At 42.6% G+C, this 22378-nt stretch overlaps 1 protein-coding gene across 1 annotated transcript; it reads right to left on the reverse strand.

The window, feature by feature from the left end:
• Positions 1 to 198: 198 nt before the first annotated feature.
• C1S (complement C1s) lies at positions 199 to 13453 on the reverse strand. The gene is made up of 11 exons (XM_019754466.2): positions 13288 to 13453; positions 12810 to 13017; positions 12443 to 12620; positions 11455 to 11580; positions 10824 to 11023; positions 10463 to 10616; positions 9981 to 10096; positions 9501 to 9579; positions 8893 to 9021; positions 2437 to 2511; positions 199 to 1399 (listed from the first exon to the last, which is right to left on the reverse strand). Exons 1-11 carry the CDS (start codon positions 13308 to 13310, stop codon positions 609 to 611), a joined length of 2079 nt encoding a protein of 692 aa, XP_019610025.1. The 5' UTR covers positions 13311 to 13453; the 3' UTR covers positions 199 to 608.
• Between the last annotated feature and the right edge of the window lie 8925 nt (positions 13454 to 22378).

Consider the following 22378-nt stretch of genomic DNA (forward strand, 5'->3'; position numbering starts at 1 on the left):
TAATGTTCCTGTTAATCCACAATATACAGTAAATTTCAATTGGAAGAGAGGAAAAAAGCTGAATTCCCTGTTTTCATGATCATTAAATATTAGCTGCTAGACACATGAGTTTCCATGACACAACAGCCCTCTCCTCACTCACACTCTCCTCCCATGGTGCAGAGGTCTTGATGTGGAATAAGGCAAATCAGGCAGAACTGGGTTATAAACATGCTTTATTACAAGTAGATAGTAGACATTGAGAATGATAAAGTAAATGGAACTTTGAATGGGTAAAGGGGAAACAAAAGTCAAGGATATGCCCAACAGTAAATTTCAGAGTCAGAACTGTAACACCAGGCAGTCATTAGAAAAGGGGACGCCCTGTGGAATAGTGCAAGATAGCGGTGCCCTTCCCATGTTGTTATCCATAGTATATATTCAGGAGAGAGGAATTCACAGATTCAGACCACACTGAATGACCAACACAATGTTATGATAAAACACTACCTCCAGCCATATATCCCATGTCTTCACTCAGTCATGGTGAAGTGATGGGAATATTGTGAAGAATGGAAAGACACAAATTGATTCTACCACCTCGGAAAGGCTGGTGATATATGTATAGATTAGTCCATACTGGGGGTACTATTTTCCTGCATAGTCTTCTTTATCCAGTCAATGTAGTTCTTCACTCGTGTGTAGATCCCATAGGTCCCACATTCGGGGCCCCAGGACACCAGGCCAGCTACATAGAATTTGGATTCACCGGGAATCTGTATAGCAAGGGCCCCACCACTGTCCCCATCACAGCTATCAACACCCCTCTCTCCTCCAGCACAGATCATGTTATCAGTGAAAACATAGGTATTTGTAGCAATTTTTGGATTTTTCCCCTTCACTTCCTTGCACTTTGATAAGGGAGCAATGGGTATCTTTGCTCCTCTGAGCACTCTAACGTTATCTATTCTTTCCGTTTTGCCCCAGCCTGAGATCAGTCCCAGGTCTCCCACTGAAGGGTCGTATTTTGAAGAGGGGCCAGGCAGGCAGATAGGGGAGACTGTGGGTCCCATCTTCACTGGGTTTTTCAGTCGCACCAGCGCAATGTCATTGTCAAAATTCTTCCGTGTACTCGATTCATCCAGCGATTCCCAACCAGGATGAATAATCACACGCTCAGCAGTGAGCATCTGGGCCTTACTCAGCTCTGAGGTGACCACTGAGGTAGATCCAACATACATGTCTGGGTTTTGGCCGTCCACAACATGGGCAGCTGTTAGCACCCAGTACTCATCAATGAGAACCCCACCAGCCCGTGGGTTCAAAAAGAAGACTTGCCAGGGAAAATTTTTAATATCTGCTTTGACTCCTCCAAATATCCTCCCTTTTCCTTTAAAGGTCTCGGTGGGGGTACCACAGACTAGAAAGGAACAAGAACAAGGTAGTAAGGGAGCAGGAAATATATCACTGGCCTCCTACAAATCCAAAACCATTCAAAAACCTGCTGAGCTTCAGAGTTCTCTAGCATAATATAGTCAACCCTGTATTTGGTCAACCATTTCAATACCTGACTAATTCCTAACTTACATAAGGAGCTAACATCCCATGTTACCACTGCTACATCAGGCTTGTGAGAGAAACTGAGCAAACCAAGGTAATGTGTGAAGTACTAGTGCCTCACACTGTGGACAGCTTGACTCATGGCCCCTGTAGGGTTACACCTCACCCCAGGCTCAGCACATGGGGCCCAACTGGGGGCCACACTGGGAAACTCTTCATACAGATGGTGGGGGAGACAAGCATCTACCTTCTTCTGAGGCCCAGATCAAACACTTATCATCTTCTTTACTGAAGTCCTAATTGTCGCTGAGTCCCTCCTAATGATCTATGGAAATAGGGCAGAGAGAGGGTTCTCTTCTTTCATCTTTCATCTCACTCCCCATGGATTGGCTCCAGGTTCAATCACGTTGCTACTACCCAGTATAACTAAAACTGAATTTTATTTCAGATGAAGTTGGCTTACCTAAATCCCTCTCTAGTCAGCCTGAATGGACTCTGAGTTGCACAGACCTGAGTTCAAAGCCTTTCCCTGCCCCTTACCAACTCTATGAACTTGCACTCAATTCACTAATCTGTAAAGTGAGACTTATAATACCTAACTTGTAATGTTGTTGCAAGGACTTGAATGAGATAATAAATGCAATTAATTAGCTCTCAGTAACACTGTTGTTACTATCAGGATTATTATCCTTGCTTTGCCTGAGAGCCTTCTTCTACTCAACTCTGAACTGCCTGCAACCCTTCATATCTTTTATTGTCTCCACCTCACTAAGCTAGACTCTGATAGCCCCAGATTTTTAAGTCCTTTTCCAAGATAATTACAGCTACTTTCAGAAGGTGACCCCACTTACCTGCAACTGTGGCTATGGTCTCTACCCAAGACTGAGCCCTGATTACCTGGAACACATTTTGGCAGCTCTGTGCCCAGCAACTCATTCACCCAGCTCCCATTTCCAGCGCACTGATACTCCCCTGGAATAACAAAAGGGATACAGGACACACTCATCACCACATCTTTTCTCTTCCATTTACCCCTTTCATTGAGAGCCTCAGCTCCTCTGGGACTTGAGGAGGAGATCAGATCAAATCAATTAGAAAAGAATCTTGAGAACATCTTCTAAACCATCTCTCTGACCTCTATCCTTCCTGGGGAGGGAAAGGAACAGTCTTCAAAGCAGAAGGAAGATGGTTATGGTAAACATTGGGAAGTGCTTCAAGAGGGAAAATAAAATTAATTAATTAAAATAAAATTTTAAAAGCAATGAAGTGGGACCTATTGTGTCTCATGCAGTCCTTCATCTAGCACTACCAATGCCTCTCCATCAAGAAAGCCAGTCATGAGAGAGATCCAAGATGGCAGAATAGATAAACATTGTGGTGTTTCCTCCTGTAAACAAATTAAAATTGTAACTAAATTATAGAACAATCAACCCAGAGAACCATTTGAAGTCTGGCTGAACAGAAGTTTTATAACTAAGGCTATAAAGAAACCATGTCAAGACTGGTAGGAGGAGCAGAGATATGAAATGGGCTGGCCCCAAACCTCTGTGTGAAGGTTCCCCCCAGAGAAGCAAGGGACTCCAACCCCATACCAGACTCCCCATCCCAGAGTACTGGTGCCAGGCAGAGGAGACCCACAACATCTGGCTGTGAAAAACAGTGGGGATTCCAACAATCCTGGTGTGACAGAAGGCTTCAGAAAACCCAGACGTCCTCTTAAATGGCGCGCACACAGACTTTCTGCCCAGGCATTCACCCTGGGCTCCGGTGGAGGGACAGTGACTTGGGGGATGTCGGAGGCATACGAGGGGCAGACTAAGGTGTGTAGTTTCATAGCAAGGGCTGGAGGACAGTTGCCATTTTCCCTGTGTGGGATCATTCCTCCCATGCAACCACCATCTTTCCTGTGTTGAGCCCTCTCCCCATGCCCATGACCAAACCTAAATCTGAATTGGTCTGGTGAGCTCCATTAGGACCCTATGCCACCCAACTCCCCCAATGCTGGAGATACTTTCTTGAGAGCAGCCAGCCCTGCCCACATTGCACTTTTTCTTGGGAAACTATCAGAGTCTGTGGGTCCCAGGCGGGCAGTGGCTGGCCTCAATGTGCTCTGAGACTTTTGCTAAGTAGCTCAAGGCTCAGCACTGGCACCAAACTAGAGTCTACATTAACCTGGTGACCACAACTATTCCATCTCTAGTGACTCCCTGAGACCCTGCCTCACCCAACTCACATACTACACGAGGCTTTATCAGTGGCTGAACCTTAAGGGAACTGTCAGGTGGAAGCAGGACTTGGGGTGCCCTGGATTTTTGCAAAGCTACCCCAGGCCTGATACTGGAGGCAGTTGTCCTCAGTTCTCAGCATGGCCTCTCCCACATGCCTCCAATTTTTAGTTCAGGCAGCGAACAACTGTGGATCACTTTGTAGCTCCTACCAGGTAGTCCCTAGCTGGTCACAGACAGTGGGTGACCTGGGCCTGCACCAGAACCCCTCCTAAGAGGTCCCAGAACCAACATACTCGAAGGTTGGCTTCAGACTACAGCAGAATACCACCTAATTAGCCCCACCAGTGGCACACACAAAGGGCGGTCTCAACAGGCACCAGAGCCTCCTGGAGCAAATCGTACTAAGAGGGGGAAGCCCTCCTGACTGCAGCCCATAAGTTGTGGATGTGGCCACACTCCACAACCAATCAGCCTGAGGGCCAATGCTACCCACTGATATGCCAATAGCAAGCAAGCCTAAATTATAACAGAAGAGTACATATAACCCAAACAAGGGACACTCCTGGAGCACCTGGAGCAAGTGATAAGGGAGATTGTGCCAGGGCCCCACAGGGCACCTACTACATAAGGCCACCCAGCCAACACTGGGAGACATAGCAGATCTACCTAATACATAGAGACAAATACAGAGAGGTTGCCAAAATGAGAAAACAAAGAAATATGTCCCAAATGAAAGAACAGGAGAAAACTCCAGAAAAAATAACTAAATTAAATGGAGGCAAGCAACCTACCAGAAACAGAGTTCAAAACAATGGTTATAAGGATGCTCAAAAAACTTAGTGAAAACTTCAATAGAGAGATAAAAAGCATAAAAAATAACATGGAAACCATAAAAAGGAACCAGTTGGAAGTGAAGAATACAATAACTGAAATGAAAAATGCATGAGAAGGAATCACCAGCAAACTAGATGAAGCAGAGGATTGAATCAACAATTTGGAAGACAAGGTAGCAAAGACAATCAGAACAGCAAAAAGAATCCAAAAAAATTAGGATAGTTTAAGAGACTCTGGGACAACATCAAGCATAACAACATATGCATCATAGGGGTAACAGAAGGAGAAGGAAGAAAGCAAGAGATTGGAGAACGTATTTGAAGAAATAATGACTGAAAACTTTCCTAACCTGGTGAAGGAAATAGACATACAAGTCCAGGAAGTGCAGAGACTCTCAAGCAAGATGAACCCAAATAGGTCCACAAGAAGACATATTATCATTAAAATATCAAAGGTTGGGGGCTGGCCCGGTGGCTCAGGCAGTTAGAGCTCCATGCTCCTAACTCCGAAGGCTGCCGGTTCGATTCCCACATGGGCCAGTGGGCTCTCAACCACAAGGTTGCCAGTTCGACTCCTCGAGTCCCGCAAGGGATGGTGGCCTCTGCACCCTGCAACTAAGGTTGAACACGGCACCTTGACCTGAGCTGCCTCCTGAATGACTCAGTTGGTTGGAACGCGGGCTCTCAACCACAAGGTTGCCGGTTCAACTCCCACAAGGGATGGTGGGCTGTGCCCCCTGCAACTAGCAACAGCAACTGGACCTGGAGCTGAGCTGTGCCCTCCACAACTAAGACTGAAAGAACAACAACTTGATGCTGAACAGCACCCTCCACAACTGAGATTGAAAGGACAACAACCTGACTTGGAAAAAAGGCCTGGAAGTACACACTGTTCCCCAATAAAGTCCTGTTCCCCTTCCCCAATAAAATCTTTTTTAAAAAAATGTCAAAGGTTAAAGAAAAAGAGAGAATCCTAAAAGCAGCATGAGAAAGGCAACTAGTAATTTATAAGGTAGCCTCCCTAAGATTGTCAGCTGATTTCTCAGAAAATTTGTGGGCCAGAAGGGACTGGCACAAAATATTCAATGTGTTGAAAAGTAAAGGCCTACAACCAAAGGTACTCTACCCAGCAAGGCTGTCATTTAAAATTGAAGAGCAGATAAAGAACTTCACAGACAAGAAAAAGATAAGGGAATGTTAGGGAGACTTCTTTAAGATGAAAATATATCAAAATTATGACTAATAAAATGGCAATAGCTATGTACGAGGTTGGACAATTAAGTTTGTGAACTTATCCTAGAAAAAGCTCTACATACCTCATTGCTGAATATCACTATTGTCACCTTTGAAGTACTTCCCTTGGGAAGCTATGCACCCACACCAGCACCTAGTCCACCCTGCAAAGCAATTTTGGAACTCTTTTTTTGGAATGGCCATCAGAGCTGTCATCATATTACCCTTGATGTCCTGAATGTCATCAAAATATTTTCCTTTCAATAGTTCCTTTATCTTCAGGTAAAGAAAGAAGTCATGGGCTGGTTCAGTGGCTCAGATAGTTGGAGCACCATACTCCTAACGCCAAGGTTGCCAGTTCAATTCCCACATGGACCAGTGAGCTGCGCCCTCTACAGCTAAGATTGTGAACAACGGCTCTCCCTGGAGCTGGGATGCCGTGAGCAGCTGGAGGTCCGTGTGAGCTGCCGTGGGCTGCCCTGGGCTACCGTGTGCTGCCATGAGCGGCTGGTGGCCAGAATGAGTGGCCAGCAGCCAACGTGTGTGTCTGGAGCTGGCGAGAGCTGCCGTGAGCTGCTGTGAGCGGCCGACCACCAACCGGTAACCGAATGCTTCAGCCAGAAGAGCGCAAGGCTCATAATACCAGCATGGGTCAGGAAGCTGTGTCCTACACAACTAGACTGAGAAACAACAGCTTGAACCAAAGTGAGGGGGAGAAAGGCGAAAAAGAAAAAAAAAAGAAAGAAGTCATTGGGGGCCAGATCAGGTGAGTAGGGAGGGTGTTCCAATAAGTTATTTGTTTACTGACTAAAACCTCCCTCACAGACAGTGCCATGTGAGCTGATGCATTGTCGTGATGCAAGAACCATGAACTGTTGGCAAAAAGTTCAGATCATTTTCGTCTAACTATTTCACACAGCCTTTTCAGCACTTCCAAATAGTAAATTTGGTTAACTGTTTGTCAAGTTGGTACAAATTCATAATGAATAATCCCTCTGATATCAAAAAAAGGTTAGCAACATCGTTGCAGCAAGTTCACAAACTTAATTGTCAGACCTCGTATCTATCAACAATTACTTTCAATGTAAATAGATTAAATGTTCCAATCAAAAGACATAGGAGATGGGGCAGCCGTTTGGCTCAGTTGGTTAGAGTGCAGTGCTCATAACACCAATGTCGCCAGTTCGATCCCCACATGGGCCAGTGAGCTGCGCCCTCCACAACTAGATTGAAAAAAAACAACGATGACTTGGAGCTGATGGGTCCTGGAAAAACACAGTTTCCCAGTATTCCCCAATAAAAATTTAAAAAAAAAGAAAGACATAGGAGGGCTGAGTGGATAAGAAAACAGAACCCTTACATATGCTGCTTAAGAGACTCACTTCAGATTGAAAGTCACACGCTGATGGAAAGTAAAGGGATGGAATTTCATGAAAATGGAAACAAACAAACAAAAAGCTGGGATATCAATACTTATACCAGACAAAATAGACTTTAAAACAAAGACTATAACAAGAGACAAGGAAGGACCCAGTAATCCCACTTCTGGGTATTTATCTAAAGAAACTCAAACGCTACTTTGAGGGGACCTGTGTATCCACATGTTCATTGCAGCATTGTTTATAATTGTACACCTGAAACCTATGTAGCTGTACTAATCATTGTCACCCAATAAATTTTAATTTAAAAAAATCAGAAAACAATTGCCAAGATGTGGAGGCAGCTTGGCGATGATGAAAGAATGGATAAATAGGAGGTGGTACATATATACAATGGAATATTGCTCAGCCATGGAAGGGAATGTGTTCTTGCCATCTGCAGCAGCATGGATGGACCTGGAAGATACTGTGCTGAGTGGAGTGTCAGATGGAGAAAGACAGATGCAATGTGGTTTTACTTACATGTGGAATCTAAAGAACAAAATAAACAAACAAAAAAAGAACCAAACTCATAGATACAGAAAACATTCTGATAGTTGACAGATGAGAGGGGGGTTGAGGGTGTGAGTGGAAAAAAAGGGAAGAGATTAAGAAATATAAATTGGTTGTTAAAAAGTAGTTATAGGGATGTAGGGTATAGCATAAGGAATATAGTCAATATGATTATTGTAACAATTACATATGGTGTCGGATGGGTACTAGATTTGCTCAGGTGATAGATGGGAGTGGGTTGGGGGACAGGGTAAAAAAGAAGTATAAATTTGTAGTTACAAAATAGTCATCAGGATGTAAAGTAAAGCATAGGGAATATAATCAATGATATGGTAATAACTATGTACAGTGCCAGGTGGGTACTAGACTAGTCAGGGGGATCACGTCTTAAATTATATAAATGTCTAACCACTATACTGTACACCTGAAATTAATGTAAAATAATATTGAATTTCAATTGTAATTAAAAATGTTTTAAAGCAGGGAAAAGGTGAAGGGAAATAAGAGGTCCAAATTTCAGATATGAAACAAGCAACTCATGGGAACATATACACAGCATCAGGAATATAGTCAATAATATTGCGATAGCATAGCACGGTGTCAGATGGTTGCTGGACTTATGGTGATTACTTCTTTAGGTATATAAATGTTGAATAATTATGATGTACCCCTGATACTAATAAAAAATTGTATGTTAGCTATATTTTTAATAAAAATTTTTAAAAGAAAGGAAGGAAGGAAGAGAGAGGAGAGGAGAGGAGAGGAGAGGAGAGGAAAGAAAGTCATCGTAGTATGGTGACTTGAAGCTGGAAGCATTGCTCTTGTGGATTCTACATTAAGTGATTGGTCAAACCTGGATAACCACATGAAAATGGATATTGTTGGGGGAATTCCTGCCATAATTGTGAAACTGAGCTTAGGTGACTGCTATGATTCACTATCAATGATCCTATAGAACCCACCCTGCCCCCATATGAAAACGATATCTTTAGACCAAGCCAAAAGGATGAACAAAGTCCACCTCATCTCCTTCATTTCTCTACAAACTCTCTCCAACCCAGAAAGATTGTGCTATTCACCCTTCTAATACTTTCACCCTTTCTTTTTTCTCTAGTTAAAGAAACCTACCACTTTCTTCATCTTGCATGTAGTAATGTGGCTCCTCACACGTGTATCGAGTGACAGAACCAAATAAAGTATGTTCTGGTTCTTCGAATTTACCATTCTGAATGGGTTCAGGAAGGCCACAGTCCACAGCTATAATAAGAAGGCAGGAGAGAGATGGTCAGGATAACCACTTTCTCCCAGGAAGTCATTAGTCATTAGGCCAGTTATATCTTCCCAGCCATGTCTCTCATTCCTTCCCCATCCCCACATCAATATTCTCCCTATACCAGCTTCTCTGTTGCCATGCCCCCCAACTGATATCACTCAACTTACCAGCCCACCGAGTCTTGCCAATTCAGATATCCCCTTGAAAGCCCTTGCGGAAGCCAGGAATGGACCTATATGGTGCTATTGATTCTACCAATCCCACAGCCCCCTTCTTTGGAAGAAACCTGCTAGGCTGGCCTGGGACCAGATCAGGGCTGGGACTCCATAACTAGCTTCCCTGCAAAAACCCAACCCATTCTCACAAGCCTAAGAGGAAACCATGCATTTGAATCTTGATGTGCTGATCTTTCAGTCTCCTTTGGGAGAAAAAAAAGAGAGCCCCATTTCAAAGAGATACATACGCTGACATTTTAGTTTGGAATTACTCCACTTTCCATCGCTTTGACAAGTAGAATAGAAAGATGTTGAGCCAACACTTCCCTGCAGAATGATAGACATCACCATTAATTTATATGAAGGGATATGGGGTATCAAAATCAAAAAATGGAATCAATATCTCGCCTTGGATCAAGGAAGAATTCTCACCACAAAAAGCTTAGCAACATCTTAACAGAATTACCCAAAGTCCCCAGGAGTTAGGGCTAAAAGACAACTTTGCCCCAGCATATCAACTCCCCTTCCCTAGGGAGACTGTAGGCAGAAACAGAATGCCAAGCTGGCGAAGGAGCCCTATGACTCACAAGGAAGGACTAAAGACCATGAGCTGTTCTGTTAATGGAGAAGGTGTTATATCTTGCTCAAACAAGGACATTTAGTAAACAAGTTTTCAGTATGCTCATCCTGACCTAAGGAGTAGGGAGAAGTCCTTAATGGTACTTTACCTGTACAACTTCAAACCCATCCAAACAGTTTATCTTCACCACATCTTTGAACACATATTTTGCTTTCTCAGGCTCCCAAACAGAATTGACACTGACTTCTTTAGGACAGGGGATTGCTTGGAAACGACAGGAAACATTTTTTTTACCAAATAGGTAGATAATCTCTGTTCTATGCATATCATTCTCACACTTTATAAAATCATTCAGTCATTCCCAATCTTGATTCCAAATATTACTATATGGGGGTGTCTAAAATAAGATGGCATTGCCAACTAGCCATCCCCAAGTTGCCTGCACTCACAAGTCCAGTTGAAGCATTCCTAGACGTTGATCCATTTCTAGCAACCACTGACAGACTTAGATCTTGCTTTAAAGGGGAGTATCTCAAGATGCCTTTCCATAAAGCAATCCACTTGTTGTGATTTTACATTGTCCAGGGACTTTGGTACCACCAACCAAAGAGCAATTTTTAGATTACTCACGATCTCCATGATAACGAAGTTTCCAGCCCTTTCTTTGCTCTATTAGGTCAGTTTGGAAGATGATATTAAGAACATTACTCTTGGTTTCAATATTTAGTGGTCCAGGAAATCCATTACCACAGTAAGGACCAAATTGCTCATCTTTTGCAACAAACTGAAAGGACACAAAATGATGAAATCAGAAGAGAGAAAGAACTACAAGAGGCAAAATGGAAAGGATAAAAGTAAGAGAGATAAATAAAAATAATATAAAATAAGATAAGGGCAGGGGAGAAAGGACAGAAGGAGAGAGAATTTGTCTTCAAGGAGAACTCTCTCTCTCTCTGTGATTTGGGAGGAAAACTAATCATTCATCACGCACAACTAAACTGTCAGCACAGTTGCCCTCTGAGTCAGCTGGTTCCACATCAAAATCTTCTCTCCGAACAGTCAACACCACTTGGAACCCTTCCTCTAACAGGATCTGATATTCACACCTTGAGTTCTCTGGGTATGCGTTGGGATAATTGGGACTTGTGATCTCCCCAATCAGTGCAGTGAATACATCCCCACTGCAGTTGACTAAGAGAGAAAAGAGAAAGGGGAATCAAATATTGGCTCAAGCAAAGAAGTTCCTGTCCTAGTCTATGACTACTCTTATGAACTGACTGGAGCCCATATGCAGCAATTACACACCTAATATATATTAGTAGACATACCCTATGTCTATTAGGTTTCCATCACATTGCTTATGACAGAGCCTTTCATAGTCATGAACAGCCCCAGGTAGACTCTTCACAGGCATCTATCTCTTTTTCCAATTAATTAACTTGACCCTGTAACTTTGTCTTCCTCCACTCTTACGGCTCCCTCTCAGCTTAGGGGTAACTAAGAATAGGTGACAAATCAAAACTGAAGCTAAGCAAAATTGGAAAGGTAGATAAATCCCTTACTGAAACCTCAAGCCATTCCAAATCCCAGGAATCATGCACCCCTCTTGGTGCCAAGCTCACCTCCACAGTTTTTCATATCATCATGGAGGAAGTATTCTGGGGGGCAGGAGCAGAAGTAACCACCAATGAAGTTGTTGCAGAAGTGGCTACAAGGGACATCGGCAAAGTCTGTGCACTCATTTACATCTACAAAAAGTAAAGAAAGATTGAGGTCAAAGACAAAGACCTAGAAGGAAGAAGGAGATTAAACCCAAAACTACAAGGGCAAGAAAAAGTAAGAAAGGCCTCCTGCTTAAAGACCTTCGATGAATCACATTTCAGGGTGGTATTATTCTCTATTACTCTCCTGAAATGTGATGCCAGAGTTGTGCCCTGCCATTGAAAAACTATAAGGGAGCTCTCAATGCCAGAGACCCTTGACATTGCTAACAAACAGAGCATTTGAGCTCCAAAGAAAACACTCTGCAAGCTAAACATAATGATATATCTTCTACAGGGAGGGACAATTAGTACATTTATTACTTTATATGACATTGGCACTTCTGTCAAATCTAAATCATAGTTTGGCTTTATGAGATGTTCTTTATTTTAAGCTGGAGATAGGTGTAGAAGCATGCAGAATTTGAAGGTTTCTTTGCTGTATATTAAATGGGTTTGAATACCATACATTCCTTGTGTGAGTCTTGGCAAGTTGTTTAACTTTCCTAGTCCTTACTTTGCTTATCTTTAAATGGAGATAACAATACCTACCTTGAAGAGTTGAGGTGAAGATTAAATTAATATAGATAAAATTTCTAATAGAGTGTCCACTTCATAGTGGTTTTCAATAAATTACTGTTTATTATCTGTTGTTACCATTATTATCATCACCATTAAGATATGATCATATGTTTGAATTTCACAAAGATCATTCACGGAGGGAACCAAACCAAGTCAACACTTCTAAGAGTTGTAAACAGAATCCTCATTCACTGAATTCCTCAATGTTAGTCCTGCTTCTAATCTTTTAGCTGGATTGATGAATCACATAGAGAAGGGTGAGCCTTACCTACGGCAACATAGTACGCAGCAAACCCAGTGAAACGCTCTTCATTGGAGAAGTCTGACCTAAAGATCACCTGAAGTTTATTGTATGGGACTTGGAACTCTTCCACAATTGCGGAGTTGGGATTCTTACTGGTCCTCTTTCCACAGATTTTCCCTTCTTCAAAGTCTCCTGACATTATCTAAGAGAAGTCAAAAAGAAGCTAGGAAAGAGTAATCTTTTGATATGAAGATCAGAGAAAAGGGACAGAGAGAATAGAACACATGCCACCTTAGGACTATTTGGTTCTAGTTCACTGAATGCCTGTGGCACTATATCTTCCTCATTTGACCACCCCAGCCCTATCCTGTATGTGCTTATTGTAATATACCTGCACTGAGTCATATGAGCAGTCCTCTGACAGCTCCAGGTCCAGATGGGTGAAGTAGAGGTGGATCCCGTACCCTTCAGGAACTTCTATATCCCAAGATTTCTCTATCTCATTGGGGTATGCCTGGGGATAGTTAGGGGACAGGATCTCCCCATACATAGTAGGCTCCGCATAAACCCATGTCAAAAGGGAAAACAAGACGATGCACCTGGGGGGGAAAAAGACAGATGGAGAGGTGGGTGACACAAGTACCAGCAAACTAGTGCAGACCTCCAGCATTTGTCACAGGGAGGAGGGCAACAGCACATAGAAGAGAATCTTAGGTTGGAAAAGCAAAAAAGGCTGAGGTCAAACCAAAACCCAGCCTTCAAAACTGAGCTGTTTTCTTACACTTGATCTTAGCCAAAAGGCCGAGAAGCGATTGTTTTCTTAAGAAGATGAAGAGAATGGAGTCCTCTGTACACTCATGGTTACTTACCACATCACTGGCAATTTGTCCATCCCTCGTGAGCAGCACGTCTCTTGGTCCTGGCTCTCTGTACCTTTGGACTTCGGAGCTAAAGGGGTGCCAGGCCTGGCTTATTTGTCTAACAAATACAGGCACCTGCTTTGGTGGTAGAGGGCCACCTGGGGTTCAGTGTCACCTTCATAATAATAATAACACACAGCTTAAACAGTCATATTAATAATCATCTCCATATGACACCTATCCTCTCACACCCTCCCTGGTTCTACTTCAATTAATTTTCTATACTATAACTAAATCTTATCCCTCTCCCATTGCTTCTCTAGATCTTATCCCACTTTTTCTCCAAAAAAATGAGTACTTTCTCCCAGTTTTCTTCCTCCTTCTGTCCTCCCCTCTCACCCTCATCCCCTACTGCCACCCCGTCTCTATCAGTCTCTCTCTTGCCCTCACAGAACAATATTCCCATTTCCACTCACGTTTTTCAGGAGTCTTTCTCCATCGTGACCAACCACCTGACATTTCCCCCTCTTTTGACAATGATCCCCCCATCACTTCAAATCAGCTCTTTTTACTGTGTTTCCTATTGCACACATTTTTGTTGATACTCCCAGTGACCACTAATAGAACAAAGAGCTTCTTTCACTAGGGTAAGGCAGTTACCTTGGGAGAAGTGGTCTGAGACAGGGTTGGGTGGGGAAGGAGAAAAGGGACAGCTGAATGACAAGAAACATAAAAGGAAAGGAAAGGTATTCCCTCAATTTTCTATATTAATTTTCCAGGTTTTCCCCCCCTTTACTAGAAAGACATCTTCCCACAGTTCCTAGAAAAGTCTTACCAAATATTGCTAAGTCTGAAAACAGTGGTAGGTAGTGGGATGATATGAGGGTGAATGGGGTCAACCTAAGAGAAATAGGTTGTCTATGTTTTGCCTTCTCTTTATTCTACTCTTTCCAGCCCTCCATCTTTGCCTGAAACCTTCACATGTGAAGTTTTATGCCTTTCTTTTTCTCTTTATCAAAGCTCTGCTCTTCATTTTTAAGGTTTTACCTTCAGAAGCTGATGGGAGCAAGTGTGTCAGTCCCTTCTCTCTTGCCAGTGGGCATGCTAGGCAACCCTGCCGGCTCCCAGGAAGAAAAGCACAGGGCCTGGACGCTCCCTCTTCAGGAACCTCCGCTGGCCTCCCTGTCCTGGTTCTGTTCATATGATTCTCTACCCTAGTGTGCGTGTCTGAAATTCCCTGATCTAAACAAGAGGGGGGTGGGAGACCACAACATAGGGAAAAGATAACTCAGCCTTGGAGCTCCCTCTGCTTTTGAAACAAGAACTGCACGCTTCTCTCTGGCCCTGAGATTCCTCTATCCAGTGCTCCAGGGGGAGAAAGAAGGAATGGGGAATTTCACCGATTGCCTAATGCTCTTTTTCAGCCAAAGGGTGTGTTACAGAGTTTTCTGGGAAGTCAGGTGATTTGTGGGAAAAGGAGGGGATGCATACTTGGGGGGAGGGGGGAGCCAAACCCAGAAAGTCCAACCCTCCAGTTGTGTATGAATTATGAATTAAGGGAGAATAGTTAACAGAAACATAGGTCTTCTCTGTCTTTAAAGCAAATGTAATAGTTAGATAATGACTTATATCTAGACCCAAGCTGGTATGAGATGACGCTTTCTCCTCCTTTTTTTTTTTTTTTTTTTTAAAGATTTTACTGGGGAAGGAGAACAGGACTTTATTGGGGAAGAGTGTGTACTTCCAGGGCTTTTTTCCAAGTCAAGTTGTTGTCCTTTCAGTCTTAGTTGTGGAGGGCGAAGCTCAGCTCCAGGTCCAGTTGCTGTTGCTAATTGGCAATCTTTGGAGTTAGAAGCACGGAGCTCCAACCGCCTGATCGACCCGGCCGGCCCCTCCCCTCTTCTTAAAATCCCCTCATATCTCCAAAAATCTAAATTCTATCCATCAATCAAGCCCCAGTTCAGCTACAATCCAGAGTCCCTTATCCATAATCCTTAGGTCCAGATATGTTTCAAAATTCAGAATTTTACAGATCTTAGAAAGACAGTACAGTACCTGGACCCAATATTAGATAACACCTCCTCCTCTCCCTCCCCTCAAAAGGCTGGGATAACACACCATTATCAAACATTAATATTTCTCAGCTAAACAGATTGATCTTCATAGTAACTGGAATAACTGAAATTGCAATTTAGTTTTAATTATATATTTATAAATTGTCTATGATTATAAATTATTTCACATCAGGTCAGGTTTTGGTACCAAATCAATTTTGGTGCCAAATTTGAAAATAAATAAATAAATAAATAAATAAAAGCTTTGTTTCCAGAGCCTTTTGGAATTTAGAGTTGCAGATACAGGACCAAGGAATGGTGGGCCTGTACAGTCCTCCACAAAGCCTTCCATGATCTCCCAGCTCTCCTTTATGTCCCTTATCACTTTCTAGCCCTATCTTAGTGACTGCACTCCAATGAATCTATAACTTCATCAATTGAAGATGCTCTCTTATTTTATAAACCGCTAGAAATAAAAAAGCTGCCAATTAAACTATGGTACACCATTGATTATAAGATGTATTCTGATTTCAGAAGTGTTAAGTGGTGGGGGTAACCAAGAGCCTCGCAATCCATGAAGCATGGTATTTGTGCACATGCATTACTTCTGGTAGACTCAGCAGTAGGCCTGGAGTCAGAGGACAGGTCCAAGTCCTATCTGTGACACTCACCAGCAGAGAGACTCTGGGCTCATTACCTAACTTCTTAGCTTCCTCAACCATAAAATTGAGATAATATCAGTTCTGCCTATCTTACATGGCAGTCGGAAGGATCTGATGAAACAATGGAAGTGAAAGAGCTTTGCAAACTATGGTACCAAATAAATGTAAACACTAAAAGGAAGAGAATTATAAGTCTATCAGGTCTCTAAGGGCACGTTCTGGGCCTGATTCACCTTTGTATTTCCACCACGTCTAGCAGTGTCATTCACACAGTAGATGGGCAGACGATCATTTGTTGTCCCTTTGGCTGCCCAGTATTTGAATATCTTTACCACATTTGGAGACTTTCTCATTATATGAGTCTTGGGAATAGAGTTCACCTTCCAGGAGAAAAAAATGCAAGTGCAGAAAGTGTGTCCCTCACCACTCTAGCAGCTCTGGAGAAGCCCATGCACTCAAACTCTATTTATCAGAGGCAACTGCCTAAGCTTTGAATCCAGAGGTAGTGATGCCAAGAAGCAGAGACTATGGAACCTCTGGAGACAGTGGTGGTTGCAGCCCTGAGGATGGAGGAGGAGGTGGTATTTGCAAGCAGCGTCTAGCGTCCAGCCCCAGTGGATGAGAATCACACGCTGAAGTGTCTAGGGTACAGCAAAGGCAGTGGCAACAGAGACAGCCATATTATGACCATTGTTCCTGCTGTGAAGCTTCCACACTGGGCTCTCCAGCTTTCCTGGCATTTCTGAGAGCAATCCAGGATCCTTCAATAAATTCCTCTTCTGTTAAAATCTACCAGAGTTGGTTTCTGTTGCTTACAACTAAGAACCATGGCTGATACAACATGCTCAGTGAGTATCTGAGAAATGATTGATTGATTGATTGAATGAGCCAAGGTGAATTCAAACCATTTACTAGCTGCTTTTAGCTGTATGGCCTAGGAAAAGTTACTTAACCTCTCTAAACTCCAGCTGTAGCATGTGTAATGTGGGAATACTATCACCTACCTCAGACACAGCTAGCATTGTCAGGGCCTGTTGTGGCCATGATTAAATGAGATAATGTATGCTAAGCATTTAGCATACTTAGTAAGCCCTTAATAAATAACCAATAACTTCAGCTCCAATACCAACAGCAGCAGTTGTAGCATCATTCTCCTTAAGAATTTCAGATGCTTCAGTATGCAACAAGAAAAAAGAGAGCATCTCACCAAATAGTACAGGGTTCCTTCTTCTTTTGCTTCTGAATTAAACACTTGCAAGAAAAGTTAGTGATTCTGTTACCCTCGCTTGTGTTTTGTCTTCTCTCCTTCAGATTTGCTATCCATGTTAAATATTTTACTTTTCTCTCTAAATCTTAAGGAAACTATAAATCACACATGTAATGGAATCTCTGGGCCCCACCTCTTTTCCCAGTTCAGCAAGAACTCAAACCATGAGTATGTATATAAAAAAAAAGGCCGGCCCGGTGGCTCAGGCGGTTAGAGCTCCATGCTCCTAACTCCAAAGGCTGTCGGTTCAATTCCCACATGGGCCAGTGGGCTCTTAACCACAAGGTTGCCAGTTCAATTCCTCGAGTCCTGCAAGGGATGGTGGGCAGCGCCCCCTGCAACTAGCAATGGCAACTGGACCTGGAGCTGAGCTGCGCCCTCCACAACTAAGACTAAAAGGACAACAACTTGAAGCTGAACGGCACCCTCCACAACTAAGATTGAAAGGACAACAACTTGACTTGGGAAAAAGTCCTGGAAGTATGCACTGTTCCCCAATAAAGTCCTGTTCCCCTTCCCCAATAAAATCTTAAAAAAAAAAAAAAAAAGAATCAAAACCTCGACCAAGATTGAAATATGGAGGGCCTGTAGGGCAAGTTCTCATGCCTTACAGGAAGAACTCTGTTTATAACAACCCTCCTAACTTTCTCTTCCCTTCTATAAAAGAATTTCTTTCCTCTTCTTTGCCATGACTATATGTTCCCGATTGCAATTCTCTCTTTTTCCTGAATAAACCCTTTTTGTTGAAGGAATAGCTAGCTGACTTTTTGTTTAAGTTCAACAAATAACAGCCTTGAAAGAGCAGGAGCTGCATTACATAATCTGCTCAGTATTGTGGGAATTCATAAAAATGACGGTGCTTATTGTCACCCTCAGGGTTACCTGAACCCAAGATAATAGGATAATGCTGATATACAAAGCAGAAATTAGAACCTTACATGCTAATATTAAATGTAACTAACACACATTTACTTAAGCATGAATAGGATATTTTAGAAAATAATCACTAGGGTTCCTCAGAGTCATAACTATCATATTCACAATGTTAGGGTCTCTGAGAGGGCCGAATAACAGCATCCCTCTTTCCAGTCCAACTTCTAGAGAAACTGAGAAATAAAACAAAAGGAGGTCAAAATATTCTTTCCACCCCCTTCTTCCTCCTCCCCCTCCCACTCCAGTTCAAGAGGTTGTTTCTCAGTCTAGTTGTGTAGGACTCAGCTCCCTGGCCCATGCTGGTGTTATGAACCTTGCGCTCCCCCAGGCTGAGGCAGATGGTCCGTAGGCGGCTCACAGCAGCTCACAGCAGCTCTCGCAGGCTGCCGGTCGTTCATGATGGCTGCCGGCCACTCACACTGGTCACCAGCCGCTTATGGTAGCCCATGGCAACACATAGCAGCCCAGCTCCAGGAAAAGCCATTGTTCACAATCTTAGCTGTAGAGGGCGCAGCTCACTGGCCCATGTGGGAAACAAACCGGCCCTCCAACCACCTGAGCCACCAGCCAGCCGGAAACCTCCAATATTGCTATGCTAATTTATTCATTCATCCAACAAACATCTTTTGATGTTTGTGCTGGATACCCATATTTCTAGCTTCTTTTGAAGATAACAGAATACCTAGCCTACAGTTCCACATGAGGCATACTCTGTAAGTTTTCCATAGTCTCTACCACTCCCTATTGTCCCTGACTCTGAGGTCAATAGACAATTGTAATTTGTCACTGTACTTTTCTTAGAGAAAGAGTTAAGGGAACTATGTTTATAGCCCTGTACCTATCAAAAGTGGGAATCCAAAAACAAAACAAGTTTACAAGATTAAGAAAACTGGGAGAGAACTTATTTCTTTATGGAAATAAAGAATATTCCTGCCAGATTATTACGAAAAAAGGTTCTGTTGAAGACACCATTATGAAAAGAAAAACGGATCCACTTCCTTTTTTCACATTATCTGCCTGGCCTCTGTAACCTTGAAGTAGAGTGGAGGTCTGACATAAAATGGGGGTTTAGGAGTGTGGTATAATAAGAAATATAAATAGTCTTTGTCCTTAGTTCCAGGTACAAAGCTCCTGAAACCCTTAGAATTAGGCGTGTCTTTTGTCATTCATGAGAAACCTCTTTTGATCTTAGGCTGATGAGGTGACTTAGGGTAGAACTCCTAGATAGCCTCAGGATGGGGCCGATCACCAGAAAGATCAAGTGATCAGAGAGTGGAAATTTTTAGCTCCTCCCACTGACTTCTGGGAAAGGGGGTGGGCCTTGAAATTACAGTTCTATAAAAAAATTCTTGAACAGGAGCTTCCAGGTGGGTGAACCTGTGGAGGTACTGTTAGAGTGTCTTCAGTGAGGGCATGGAAGCTCCACCCCCCTTCCCACATGCCTATGCATCTCTTTCATCGGGCTGTACCTGAGCTATATCTTTTTATAATAAACCAGTAATCTAGTAGGATAAAAATACTCTTGAACAATGAGATTTGATGAGCTTCTGGGTTGATGAACACATCCACATTTGGGGAGGATGGTGCAACCCAGTTCCATGGGGACAGACGCTCGTGTGTTCAGGATTCTTCCAGACCTCCTTCTATATACCTCTTCATCTGGATGTTCATCTATATCTTTTGTAACATCCTTCATAATAAACTGGTAAATGTAAGTAAATGTTTTTCTGCATTCTGTGAGTCTCTCTAGCAAATTAATCAAATCCAAGAAAGGGTTGTGGGAGCCTCTGATTTATAGCCAGTTGGTCAGAAGCACAGATAACAATCTGGACTTACAATTAGTGTCTGTTAAAGAGCAAAAATTCAATGAAGTAAAATAAAAAGTGGCTTTTAAATTTAAAAATTAGCTTTACTGAATGAGTCAGGAATTGGGCAGCATCCCACCTAGTAAATAGAAAGGTACTCTGAGAAGCTGTACAAAATGGAAGGCTTTTATAGGCAAAAACAGGGAAGAACAAGAAAAAGAGTGTGTTATTTCAGGCAAAGTCTTCTCCTCTTAGGAAAAGGCAGGTGGTTTTATCAGCCAGATTACCTGACCTGCCTTGGTTTGATGTAGAAGGGATTCAAAGGGTTAGGGAGATGCTATGTAATGCTATAGGGGATTTGTCCTTTAAGACCTATTCACCCACACTGGGAGGGACCAGAAGACATCTTTCACCACTACTGTTAGAAATACATTTGTGCAGGGAACCCAACATCCTTGAAGTGCTCTGTGATGGCTCTTTGTAAGGCCAGGCCTTACAGTGGGAACTGCAGTCACTAAATTGGGAAACCTAAATGCAATGGGAATAATTGGATCCTGGGGTGGCAGGGACAAATGGCAGATTTCAAACACCAAAGGCAAGGTGGATATGGTTGCCATAATGGACAGCAGAGTCAAAGAGGCAATCAGAATATCTGATTCTCGCAGACCTATGGCATTGGCTAATTTATCAGGGAATCTCTAGAAGCAAAATAGACAGGAAGCCTACTAAATTCTCATTTGATTTTCATAAGCAGAAAAGTTTTAAGCCAAATGAACAAATGTCTAACCTGAATCATAAAAAGAGAATCACATCCTCTCAGTCAATTCCCAGACTTGAGCCAGAAGCCTTGCATCAAAAAAAAACCAAAAAAAAAACCAGGTCCCCTTGAAGAAGACCCTGGTACACTGTCAAAAATTTACACTATTAATCTTTCTCCCAGCCATCCCCAAAGGGACCTACAACCGTTTACCAAGGTAACTGTATTGGGGAAAAAATAAATAATCAGATCTGCAGGGACTACTTGACACTGGCTCTGAACTCAAAGTCTCACTGTGGTCCACCAGTCAGAGTAGGGGCTTACAGAGGTCAGGTGATCAATGGAGTTTTAGCTCAGATCGATCGCTCGCACAGTGGGCCCAGCAGGGTCCCCAAACCCATTCTGTGGTTATTTCCTTAGTTCCAAATACATACTTGGAATAAATACACTAAGAAGCTGGCAGAATACCCACATTGGCTCCCTAACCTATCGAGTGAGCGCTATTATTATAGGAAGGGCCAGGGGGAGCCACCAAAATTGCCTCTACCTGGGAAAATAGAAAACCAAAAGCAGTACCCAATTCCTGGAGGGATTTCAGAGATTAAGACCACCCACCATCAAGGACTTGAAAGGTGCAGGAGTGATGATTTCCAACACATCTGCATTCAACTCACATATTTGGCCTGTGCAAAAGACAGATGGATCTTGGAGAATGACAGTGAAATTGTCAGTTATTGTAAGCATTACCAGGTAGTGACCCCAGTTGCAGCTGCTATACCAGATGTGCTTTCATTGCTTGAGCAAATTAACATATCCACCGTCTGGTGGGAAAACTCAGCCTTTTTAGTTCGATGTAGGGAAAAATCCAGTTCTTCCTTATTGTGTCTTTCTTTCCTGTGAGTCTCCTTTACTACTCACACAAAACACTTCACTTCTGGTCACCAAATGTGTGGAGGTTTTTCCCCACACAAAGCAGTTTTCTGAGACATCAGCTGGGTGTCATAATTCAACTCAATTCTGATACTATCTACTCAGAGATAGTGTCACATTCCACAGGTTAATGGTTCAGTTCTACAAGACTGCCCTCTCCCCACTTCAGATGCCAGTCACAAGCCTAGGCTGTCACCTATGTAACTTCATCATATAGGCATGATCAATCATTAACGCCATTTTCAGTCCTCTCCCATCTCAAAAGATGGAGAACAGAGCTGAAAATTCCAAGCTTCTAATCATGGTTTGATCTTTCTGGAGACCAGTCCTCATCCAGGGGCCTACCCAGAGTCACCTCATTAGAACAAAAGACACTCCTAGCCTATAGAATAGAAATTATCAGGACACATACATATTATGGCAGTGTGTAATGTGTGTATGTCTGTGTGAGTAGTATATGTGTTTGTTGTCTAGTGTATGAATACATATGTATACTGGATAGCAATGTACTTCTCACAGTGGATCTTAGTTTTTTGTTTGTTTTTTTAAGTTTGGAATCACAATCCTAGAAAAACTCTAGCTGTTGCTTAAAGGAGAATGTCCATTGCATCAATGTTGTAATAAAATAAATATAAGGTGTGATCAAACACTATGGTGAATGTTTAAATTTTTTTTTCCTTTTTTTTTTTTCA

This window comes from Rhinolophus sinicus, linkage group LG02 (assembly GCF_036562045.2).
Source record: "Rhinolophus sinicus isolate RSC01 linkage group LG02, ASM3656204v1, whole genome shotgun sequence".
Taxonomy (NCBI): Eukaryota; Metazoa; Chordata; class Mammalia; order Chiroptera; family Rhinolophidae; genus Rhinolophus; species Rhinolophus sinicus.

What these genes read in the sequence shown, in the direction of transcription:
- C1S (XM_019754466.2), bottom strand. Translation starts at nt 13,310, where the DNA reads ATGGACAAATTGCCAGTGATGTG. An exon ending in TGATATGAAAAACTGTGGAG is followed by an intron (nt 11,024 to 11,454) that starts GTGAGCTTGGCA and finishes TTTCTCTCTTAG; the next exon opens with TCAACTGCAGTGGGGATGTA. An exon ending in TTCCAAACTAAAATGTCAGC is followed by an intron (nt 9,022 to 9,500) that starts GTATGTATCTCT and finishes TTCTTATTATAG; the next exon opens with CTGTGGACTGTGGCCTTCCT.